This window comes from Labrus bergylta, chromosome 10 (assembly GCF_963930695.1).
Source record: "Labrus bergylta chromosome 10, fLabBer1.1, whole genome shotgun sequence".
Taxonomy (NCBI): Eukaryota; Metazoa; Chordata; class Actinopteri; order Labriformes; family Labridae; genus Labrus; species Labrus bergylta.
Genome location: NC_089204.1, coordinates 1,499,258 through 1,510,821, shown reverse-complemented (window position 1 = coordinate 1,510,821; position 11,564 = coordinate 1,499,258). Strand labels below are relative to the sequence as shown.

Genomic DNA, 11,564 nt, shown 5'->3' with positions numbered 1-11,564 from the left:
ACTGGTGTTCCAGTCTGTGGATTACTTTACGGCTCCACATACACACACACTCAGACATGCACACACACGTAGCAATGTTCCCCACGGTCTCACAGTGATCCTGTCTCACCCCTGTAACGCCTCTGTTACTAGCACCGACGCCGGCACAGAGATGGGACGACTTGGTCCCATCAATACACCTCCGAGACATCACGGGGGCGCAGGGCCTAAATGTCACACCTTGAACAGACAGTCTGAGTAGGATTCATGATTTAGCAAGCAAAGCATTGTTGGTTAGCAAATAATTGTTTCCCATGTGGGGTCGCGGGGGGGGGGGGGGAACTTTTGCCAAAGTTAAGTATAGAAGTACGTTTTACTGCACAGTTGTGTAAAATGGACATTAGGATCTAACATAAAAACATAATGATTTGACGTTCATTTACTGTGTGGATGATCTTCTGAAATACGAAGGATGAATATTACCTGAAGCAAACAAAAAGAGACTGGAGGTATAGATGTATTCATCACTATCTGGAGGCATAGTGTGTTGAGATGCATGCAGTATGTGCTTCTGTAACTGCATGGCTTCGTTCTGTGGCTTCATGAACGTAACATTAAGGGTTCCAAATGTTTTTTTACACATATTAAGGGTCTGTATATACCTACAGAGGACATCATCAGGATAGAATTATTGAAAGGATTCACTTTTAAAGCTGATTTAAACCTGAAGCTCTGAGCATCACCGTCCTTTCTCCACATAGGAAGTGCTATAAATTACAAGCCAGGTTAAAAGAGAGCCGGCTAAACAGACCCAGCTAACCCTCTAATCTTTCCTTGTAGCACACCCCCAGGGGCTACAGAGGGCAGAGCAGCTTTGTGAAGAGGCTTTAGCTCCTAGCCCCAGTGTACCCACCATGCTCCAGCAGGTGAACCACTGGCTGTAGAGTCTGTGCAGTAGAGATCAGCACCCCCATACAGTGTGTCAAAAACATGAACTATTCTGACCAAATCGTTTTGGTATAAGGCTATAAACATGGACATTTAACATGGGGTGTGTTTGGGTCTTTTGGAGCCTGTCTCAAGTGAAAGGGTAAATGGACTTGAGCTTGTGTAATGCTTTCCTAGTCTTCTGACTACTCAAAGTGCTTTTACAACATTTACACACTGATGGCACAGGTTGCTATGTAAAGTGGCCATTACAGCAAGCTAATCTCATTCACAAACATTTACATGCTGCTGACAAAGCAGCAGAAGCAACTTGGGGTCAAGTGTCTTACCCAAGGACACATCGGACATCTAGCTGCAGGAGCTGGGGATCGAACCCTCGACCATCTGGTTGAGAGACGACCGACTGCCACTGAGCCCCAGTTGCCCAAGGTGGACATCTGAAGGATGGCAGTTTTTTCCTTCCAAATGGCTTCATATATCAACATCGGAGGATACTGCTTGCTCACTTGGGAATAAATCATCATTACCAGCTATAATAAATTTTTTGTACATGTATTTTGATTTTATAGTTTCACCTGTGTCCCATTTGTTAACATTGAGACTAAACTTTTGACCTATACTGCTGCCAGTTTGCAGAGGAAGTGCTTAATATTTTGGCTTCACTTCAGGAGAGCCATCATGTCGTCCATCTTTTTATACCATTTTGAGGTAAAAACTTAATAAGTAAAGAACAATACATTTCTTTTAAGGTTTTTATTTGTTTTGTTATTCTTATACAATAATGTACATAAGTCCATTTTACAAAAATTCACATATTTAACAAGTTAGCTGTTACAGATGATGCAGTGTGAGAAGGCGACATGCTGTGAACATGTTTGTTGATCGGAAAGTCCTTTTTAAACGTCAATGCAAATTAACAGAAAGTCTGAAACAAGAAATAAAATGATCATTTAAAGTATCACCTATTCAAAGAAACAACATGATTTTTATTTCCAGACTAATAAATAAATAAATAAATGAAGATTTCTGTTTCTGTCTGTTAAGGATGTCGGTATCTCACATCACAAACTAAAAGAAATAAAATAAAAAACACATTCAACCCATTTCAACAGAAAGTGACATCACACAAAAAGCATACACCTCTTTAAATAGAAACTTAAAACAACCAACTAAACTTAAAAAAACTGAAGCTGACATCTGATCTGCTGTTCATTCCTAAACAACACACACACGTCTGATATGTGGTTTGATATATTGTCAAACTGATCGATAAGACAGATTCATATGACGATAAGTAATATTCCTGTTTCCACTGGTCTTTTTTGATGTTTGCAATGTTACTGCAGAAGATGCTCAGAACTCCTTGATCTGTTGTCTTGAAAATGCTTAAAAGTCAGGAATCTCAACAGAAGCATCTGTAGTAAGATATTTCTAAAGTATCTACAGACTTGTTTATGTTTGTAGTATGTCTTTCATTTATCAGGTTGACATTTTGTCTCTGGAAGTACTGCAATACCAATGAGCTGCTGATATGAGCGTGATGACACCAAGGTCACAAACAGGCCCCTTTACCAATCCTTACCTATCGATTAGAACGTTAAGATGAACAGGTTGAAGTGGCCTGTCATTACATTTTCATTTCAGTGGAACTGATTTCAAAGGTTGACAAATAATTTCAAAACAACTTAACTCAAAATCGGAGAAAAAAACTTTAATTTAAAACTCTTACAAAAACTTAATAACTTTTTGACTGTGTGAGGGAAGTACTAAATGTGGAGTCAGTTAAATATCGCCTCTCTCAGGTAACAGGTCAAAGGTAAGAAGCCTCCATTAAACAGAAACCAAAAAGCCAGAAGTAAAAAAAAAAATCCCTGAAAGCTGATCTGAGCTCAGCGCCGCGAAGCTGATTAGTCAAGGAGGAGTTTTTTTTTTTTTTTTTTTTTTTTTTAAAAAGGGGCAGGACAACATCAACAGCCAATTACCCGCCACGGTTCTCAGCATGGGCGGACGCAAATATCACAGGTGCTGCCAGTCGATAGCAACCAGCGTCTGATTGGCCTCCTGGGCATGACCAATGACCTCAGCCACGCCATGCTGACGCCACAAACGCTCAATCTTCCGGTAACGCTCCAAACACAAGTGGAGGGGGTTCCCCCGCCTGCAGGGAAACACACAACAGACACATTAACACACACATGAATACACACATTGAGACCAAGGCAGGGACATGTTCCCGCACATGAAGTGAAACACATAATAATACATTTTATTTATAAGCGCCTTTCAAGACACACAAGGACACTGTACAACAATCAACATTTTAAAAACAGCGATGGATAAAAAAAAAAACAGCATACAATAAAGAAATGAAATGTCGGACAGTGGAATTGCAGTTTAAAGTGTCAGAGTGAGTAGGCGATCTTGAACAGATGGGTTTTGAGTCTGGATTTGAAGATGGGGAGAGAGTCAATATTACGAATGTCAGGTGGCAGAGAATTCCAGAGCTGGGGAGCAGAGCAGCTGAAAGCTCTGCCCCCCCATGGTGCTGAGGCGGGCAAAGGGCATGGTGAGGTGGATGGAGGAGGGGGATCTGAGGGAGCGGGCTGAAGTGGCGATGTGAAGGAGGTCAGACAGATATGGAGGGGCGAGGTTGTGGATGGCCTTGAAGGTGTACAGGAGGAGTTTGAAGATGATTCTTTGCTTCACTGGGAGCCAGTGGAGTTGCTGTAGGATGGGGGTGATGTGACGGTATGAGGGGGTTTTGGTGACAATACGGGCAGCAGTGTTTTGAACCAGTTGGAGCTTATGGAGGAGAATGGAGAGAATTACAGTAATCAATACGGGAGGTGACGAGGCTGTGGACAAGGATGGAGGCAGTATGGGGGGTGAGGGAGGGGCGGAGACGGTTGATGTTTCCTAAGTGGAAGTATGCAGACCGGGTAATGTTATTGATATGGGATCTGAATGATAGTGTGCTGTCGAGGATGACACCCAGACTCTTAACCTGAGGGGAAGGGGAAACTGAGGAGCTGTCAATAGTGAGGGAGAAACTGACTATTGGATAATATGGATTTAGTGTAAAATCCGTTAATAACAGAGTAATGAACACATTGTTATACATCTTTGTGTATGTGTACACCTACTTAAGGCCCTGGTCCGTCTCTCCGTAGTCATCCAGGTATGGTGGAGGATAGAAACAGCCCTTTGTTTTACCAGCGACAAACAAAACCTGGCTCTCTCTGACCCTACACACACACACACACACACACACACACACACACACACACACACACACACACACACACACACACACACACACACACACACACACACACACACACACACACACACACACACACACACACACACACACACACACACACACACACACACACACACACACACACACACACACACACACACACACACACACACACACACACACACACACACACACACACACACACACACACACGATGACTTTAGCAATGGACACTACAACATTGTACATCTGAGGCTAAGGTTTTTACTAGTTGTTCAATTAAACTTAATAGGTAATCAGGTGTGCAGTCATGCTAGTAGGAAATAGGTGTAGGAATGCAACCAGCATTCATTTTTAGATGTGCAGATAGTTTTTACACAAAACATTAGGTCTATAAAATGTCAGAAAGTTTTGAAAAAGGCTCATTACAATTCCACAAGGTCACAGAGTGGCCTATGTTAATCACTCAATAAAAAAACATTACAATGACAATGTGTTTTCCACACAAAGACAATACCTGGGTGGGCCGCTCAGGTATTTTTCCTGACCTTTTTTGATTTATCAATTAACTCACTGCACATGAGAAATGCACACAAGCGCAAGAAAGAGAGAGAGAAAAAAAGGTAGAGTGAGCAGTCCACTGAAAAAAACCCGCAACGATTGTGGTGCTACGTATAATTTATAAACTGTAGCTTCTTATGCTATTGTGGTGTGTGTGTGTGCGTGTGTGCGCATGTCTGGATAAGAGAATAGAAGGGGAACAGAGTTCAGATGAGCAGATTAAGTAATTTTTTCACAAACTGAAATAAGACAGTAAAGCACAATTAATATATAAAAACCTTATATTAATATATAACCTAAGCTAGTAACATTTCAGTGGTATAAGCAGGAGAATATTTCACCTGAGGAAGAGGCCCAGCCCGGCTCCACAAGTGAAGGTGTGAGCTGTGCAAGCCCCCACATCCTCCCCGTCCACCTCTGTCTGACAACAGTAACTCTGAGAACACAACATGGAGCCACACACCAGACAAAGGGTGGGAGCCCGTGATTTGTCTCCTCCTGATCGTGGACACCTGCACATATAACACATGGATCACACACAGATCACACACTGGTCACACATTGGTCTTTTTTCTATCTTTATTCAAGAGTATGCTCTCCCTCATAAGCCCTAGCATAGTTTCTACTTTCATTTGATGTGCTCAGATTTCCATAAAAGCTCTCTCCAAGCCTTATGAGACAGTCAATGGCTATAACCACTGGCTGGCTGATGACTTGGGCTCAGAGACTGCCACACATCAAACACCCTACAGATCTATAACGTGTTGCCTAAAATGAGAGATCAAATCACACAAACACCCACCCAGAAAATGCAGAGATTTTCAGGAGTGCAGTGCATGTGTGAAGGGGCTTCAGTGTGACTTAGGATAAGGTTTTGGGCCAGAGACCTGGATATCTGTGGTAGCTACAATATATCTGAGTGCAAACATAAAGTTTAAGCACTAGCAACCAAAATTAAACATACAGGTAATGTATGAGTGTGAGGGCAGGGCTTTTGGGATAAGCAATCAAAGCATGGTTTCAAACGGAAACATCGTGCTCTTCAATAAATACAAAGATGTAGATTAGAGAGTTTATACAAATCTGTCTATGTAGTACTGACGTGAAGCTGGACGCCTGGTTGATCAGGACGCTGTAATCCTCTGGCAATTCAATCAGTCGGTTCGACACCCTGGGGAACCTGACGATGACTCCACCCCCCTGCAGCGTCTGTCTCACCCCCGGATGACAACACCACCTGTAGTGTACACACACACACACACACACACAGACACACACACAGACACACACACAGACACACACACACACACACACACACAGAGTTACATAATGACAGCTGATGACATTTGGGATTTGCCAAAAGTGCTATCCCAAACCTATTGGAGTGTGGAGTGTGGGAGTGGTTTATTACTCCCTCTTACAGATAGTCTAATTTAATGCCGGCTTACCGAGCAGGTGCACCACTGTGTTTTGTTCGTCATGGAAGATGCGCTATACAAATCTCAAGTCCATGTGATTCACCCCACAAACCAAAAATGCTTTAGGATAAAGGATGTTCTTTCAGGGAGTGATTTTAGTAACTCATTTAACCTTTTATATGAAACCATGATTATGACCTGCTGAGGACAGAGATAAGGGTGTTTCTCCTGAAGCTTACAGCTTTATTTCAAATATTTTTTTACAATGCACATTACTGAAAATGTGTGACTTTTACTACAAACAGAATACACTCTCCGACCCAGTGGCAAAGTCCTCTTTGAGAAAGTCTCCTTGGTCACATGAGCTCAACTCAAGTGAATCATGGGAGATGTAGAAGCTGTTCCAGGGACCATGTTCTAAGAGACTGACACTTATCTGAAGGGTTGTGAACATACAAAATGCACATACATACTTTATTATGTGTGTGTGTGTGTTTTAGCGTGTGTTTGTTACCTGTGTATGAGTGGTTCCAGCAATGTGTGATGGCTCTGATAGATCTGCAGCAGGCTGGAGGGCAGACTGAGGTAGCTGCACAGTGCCTCCCACTGACCCGGACCTGCAACTGTAACAAGAATGCACAAACACACAAAATAGAATGTATCGTCACTTAGATTTTCTTTTGATCACTTTCCTGATCTTTACAGATTAGTGCTGCTGCTTCGCTTTGGCGAATGAGAAAATGACCGGCAGCCAGACCACATTTATATCTAAAGCTGACATGTGACAGCAGGCTGACATGCTTACATATGGGGATAGACCAAAAAGTGTGGAGTGAATATGAATTGCGACGGTGATCCAATAGTGACACTGATGACACTCAGCAGAGTTTACAAACATTCACTTTTTGTGCAACCTGAGATCAGCTCTTTATCTTCTTATCTCTTTTTTAAATCTACACCCTATGTTCTTCTTCTTTTTCTATGTTAATTACTTGTATGATTCTTCATGTTTTGAGTGTATAAAGTATAAAAGTGTTATTGTTCAGTCAGTTTTGTTTTGTGTGTATTACTGTGTTGTTGGTGTGATCAGACTGAGTGTGGGAGAATGTGTGTGTTCAGTTTATAGTGCATGTGTGTTGTTGTGTTACTGTGTGCTGTGTATAGTTACCCAGCAGGTCAGCAGGTGGCACTGTAGAGTTCAGGTAGTGGAAGAAGAGAGCAGCAGCTCGGAGGAATGGCAGAATGCCCACTTTAACACAATGAAACAACTGCCACCCAGAGGAGACTTCAGGTAACACACTTTAATGATATAAAACAAACATACAGGGTGCGTTATTAAACAGAGCTGTTGGTATCAGTGTACAGAGGACTCACAACTCAGATGCTATTCCTGTGTTGTTTTTAAGTAAGCACTCAGTCTAAATAATTAAGCAGCAGATGGACATATCAAGATCTGTCAGATCAGATTTGTTTTTTTTAATTTCAGAATGACAGGTAGTGACATGTCAGTGTGTGTTTTTGTGGTTGTGCTTACCCGCCCAGGTGTTTCCTTAGCGTGTTGTAGAGCTTACATGTGAGCTCCTCTTCCTCTGATGCCCCACTGTCCTGATCCATGCACACCTCCTCTACAGACAGAGACATATAGCAAAGATTACAGGTTAGAAGGAGCCCTTAAACAGACAGCAGTTGGTAGCAACATGTGTGTTTATGTAGGAATGCTTTGTGTTTGTGTTAATCACCTGTGGTGGAGGTGAGAAGGATCTGAACCAAATGAGCAACAGTTACGAGGTAAAGAAGGTGGAGGTGAGCCGAGTCTACCCCACTCCGCCCTGATTGGTCTAGACTGTAAACTGAGCTGTACGACAATACACTGTACACCTGCAAAGAGAAAAATATAATATATAATATATCAAACATGGATTCAAAGTGGATATATAGTGGCGATTAAGTGGATTTAAACTGGAACAAAAAAGTAATTTAACTGGGATTAAACTGGACTCAAACTTTTTAAACAGACAGTTAAATACATTGAAACTACATATGGACAAACTATGGCCTGTGTGATCAGGTCTCAATGTGTCCTCAATGCATCTTGGTTGTAAACTAAAGACTGTAAATATGAATGGAACAAGCCTGAGTGACGTAATTTATCTGTTCCTGCATGGGGCGCTGGAAGCCCGTTGATGGCGGTCACCATACTTGAAATTCTGTCTCAACCAAACTTTCATTCAACCTAACGACAGGCTGAGAGCTGGAGCTGAGTCTCCTGACAAACCGTTACACCGCTCCCACCGGGTCAGCTACCCCTAATTGTGAAGAACGCTTAACCCTTGTAAAATCAAAACGGATAAATATTCAAAAAATGCATCCCCGTACAGTGAGTGCTGATCGAGACATTAACTATTCAGACCAATTTCGTTCTTTGAACCAGGCTGTACGTGTTCCTTTCTGTTGTTAAAACATTCTGCAGCCAGCCTCTAGTGGACACTCGATGAACTGCAGGATTTTGCCCTTCATTGCACACATTGGCTTCATTCTTCAACACTAGAGTTTGCTGCTTGCTGTGATTGCACCTTCCCTTAGACTCTCTACATTTGGTCAGATTGATCAGAATGCATATTATTACCAGGTGTAAACAGAGCTTTAGAGTCACCTGGATTCAAAGTGGATTCACCCTACATTTAACAGAATTTCAAGTGGATTAAATCACATTCCTGTCAACTAGATTTACACCAACAGCTCACAAGAATTATACTTCCAACCATTATCAGGGTGTCAGCTGTTTTACCTACTTAATTTAAAATGTGAAAATACAGTGTTTAAACCAGAATCAAATGAACTAAAATTTCAAATTAACTGGATTTTAAATTGATGTACTTGATGAAACAACATGTAAGTGGACATGGAGTGGATTTTTACTGAATACAAACTTAAACTGGAAATTAATTGGATATAGACTTGTTCAAAATTAGATATAAACTGGTCATACAGCGAACGGTTATGGATGCAAACTTCAGTTCTGAGTACAATGAATAATTTATGTGTAAGGTGGATATAAAGTGAAACTCACCAGCAGGTGGAACATGTCAATGTCGAGGATACACGGAGTGTTTTCTACCTGAGAGTCAGGAACCAGGGCTAAAACACACATGTCACATACATTTGTCTTTTATACACTTGTACAGTTGTTAATATCTGTTTAAATGTTGTGTGTACACACAGGGTTGAGTACAATGTAGTGTGTGTGTAAATTATTTTGATGTGTGAATGTGCGTATGTGTGTGTACCTGAGAGCAGCCTGATGAAGTGTGAGTGAACTGTTGTCATTGGAGCTGCAGTCCAACAGGCTGAACTGAACCTGGCCAGAGAGCTCAGACAGTCGTCCTGTAAAACATACACATAAAGGGACACACCTGAGTTTTAACTACTTTGATAATATGTGTCCTCAGTCATGATGTACCAGAGGCTATCAGGTAAGCAAATCTTCCACCACACATTCAGTGCAATTTATTTTTTAAACTTATTGTTATTTAAAACATTTATCAGCCTCTTTGGAAGTTAAACATCTGATCAATTAACAGCTGTGATGTGACAATCAGCTGTTTTTTTTTCTTGATCAAATATCTGATCAATCAGCTGGGATCTTTCACATCAGCTCTGTTTAATAAACACCTGATGGTCGGACCCCCCTCCAACTGAGACAAACAAGGCTGACTAGAAGATGAGTTATCAGCAGCAAGCTGAACTGATCTTAATACAGTTTCCAGGAGGTATCAGTGAACCCCTCTACCACTCCCACCCAATGTGATGGTTTGTCTCTCTTAACCTGACATGCACAGATTGATATCGTTACCTGTCTGCAAGGTAAACTTCCAAACAACGGCTTCTCTTCGTCCATCAGAAGGCGCTCTGCAAAGAAATAAATTGTCAACAAAACCTCTGGTCATGTGTGCATTCACCTTTCAGGTGTGTGTGTGCATATCTTCCAAATGTGTTAATCAAAATCAGAAATACTTTATAAATCCCAGAGAGAAATGTGGTCGTTACAGTTGCTCTTACACACAATATAGCAAAAGAAATAAAGTTATATACAATCAAAATACGAATAAAATAGGAATGTAAGTAAAATATAAAGCTATAAGTACAAGACATACAGTAGTTACAATATATGTGTGTCTCAAGTATAATTGTACATGAATACTACTTTTCAGGTGTATGTGTGTGTATACCTATACTCTGGATGGTGTAGGCGCAGGAAGACCAGATCAACACAGGGACTCTCTGGTCCTGTTCGTTTGGGTTCACTTTCAGCCCCACCTTGTAGGTGGACATGCTGAACGTGGTGATCATCTCATTGATGCTGCTTGAGAATGGGTTACTGAGGGAAACAGGGACATCAGACATTATCTAAGTGTGTGCAGGGGTTTACACTTACTATAACAAAACTGTTGTGAGTGGAAAAATTTAGAATAAGGACACTGAACTACATTCAGTCCAGTTTAGTTATATGAACCTGAATTTCTGGTCTCTCACCTGAAGGTCTTAGGCCTGGCACATAATAAAAGATTTTGAAAATGTTAAATAATTTTTTTAATCTGAGAGACCCTACACATGACAACAAATCGTGACAGAATGAACAGTTTTCAAACACAACTTAAAAGAGTAAACAAATGTGATTGTCAAGCTAAATGTGGCTAGCTGTTAGCGGGTACATCCATTACGGGAAACATTTTGGTCCAACTCCGGTCCTTGTCAGTTGGATTGTGTTTTGTTTTACAGGACACGTTGTATAAACACTCGAGTTGTTGCCACAAATCAACAAGTCGGTCCTGAATTTATTCCGTCCATCTAACTATATGCTTCGTGTTTGCTCTCATCGCCATGGTTATGTTTGTTGTGCTTTCTGCTTCAGTCAGCTTGCTTCCTTATTGGCTATTGTTCCATTCTCAAAATCGGCCAGATTATCTTGTAGTGTGTGCCCCGCTTGATGTGAGCCAGGCAGCAGCCCTGTTGTGTTTTTACACCAGATTCAAGCAAGAGCTCTTTAGCTATTTAATTATACAAATACATGCTCTTTGCTTAATGCTAACATCAGCATGCTACCTTGATGATGAAGATCACAAATCAGATTAGGAAACCATAAATTTTGTATGTATTTGACACTTTAAAATGTTGACCTCAAAAATATGCAAAATCTAAGACAAACACAGTTAACATATGTAAGAAGAACAGCAGATTGTACAGATTTGAGTTTGTAGAATGTATCTATTTATGTGTATTTATAGACACAAATGACCCTGATCAGGAACAATACAAACAACTTGTGACTCACTGTGGAGTGAAGTCGACTCTGAATCCTTCAGGAACAACAGGCTCGTCTCCCTCTGCTACATCTG

General features: G+C 41.1%; 1 protein-coding gene across 3 annotated transcripts in view; it reads right to left on the bottom strand.

Moving 5' to 3' along the window:
• Window positions 1–1,665: 1,665 nt before the first annotated feature.
• Window positions 1,666–11,564, bottom strand: part of ubr2 (ubiquitin protein ligase E3 component n-recognin 2) — a 35,875-nt gene continuing 25,976 nt past the window's right edge. For 2 of the 3 annotated variants that reach the window (XM_020646108.3, XM_020646109.3), the window contains exons 34-46: window positions 11,501–11,561; window positions 10,398–10,546; window positions 10,022–10,077; window positions 9,456–9,552; window positions 9,239–9,306; window positions 7,908–8,046; window positions 7,703–7,793; window positions 7,337–7,467; window positions 6,683–6,791; window positions 5,853–5,987; window positions 5,092–5,262; window positions 4,071–4,172; window positions 1,666–3,085 (exon numbers count right to left, since the gene is read on the bottom strand). In XM_020646108.3, the coding sequence (XP_020501764.2) occupies window positions 2,944–3,085; window positions 4,071–4,172; window positions 5,092–5,262; window positions 5,853–5,987; window positions 6,683–6,791; window positions 7,337–7,467; window positions 7,703–7,793; window positions 7,908–8,046; window positions 9,239–9,306; window positions 9,456–9,552; window positions 10,022–10,077; window positions 10,398–10,546; window positions 11,501–11,561 (1,451 nt within the window). In that variant the 3' untranslated portion in view covers window positions 1,666–2,943. Of the gene's footprint in view, window positions 3,086–4,070; window positions 4,173–4,315; window positions 4,927–5,091; window positions 5,263–5,852; window positions 5,988–6,682; window positions 6,792–7,336; window positions 7,468–7,702; window positions 7,794–7,907; window positions 8,047–9,238; window positions 9,307–9,455; window positions 9,553–10,021; window positions 10,078–10,397; window positions 10,547–11,500; window positions 11,562–11,564 lie in introns of those variants that run through there. The other variant, XM_029279759.2, reaches the window with a different exon arrangement.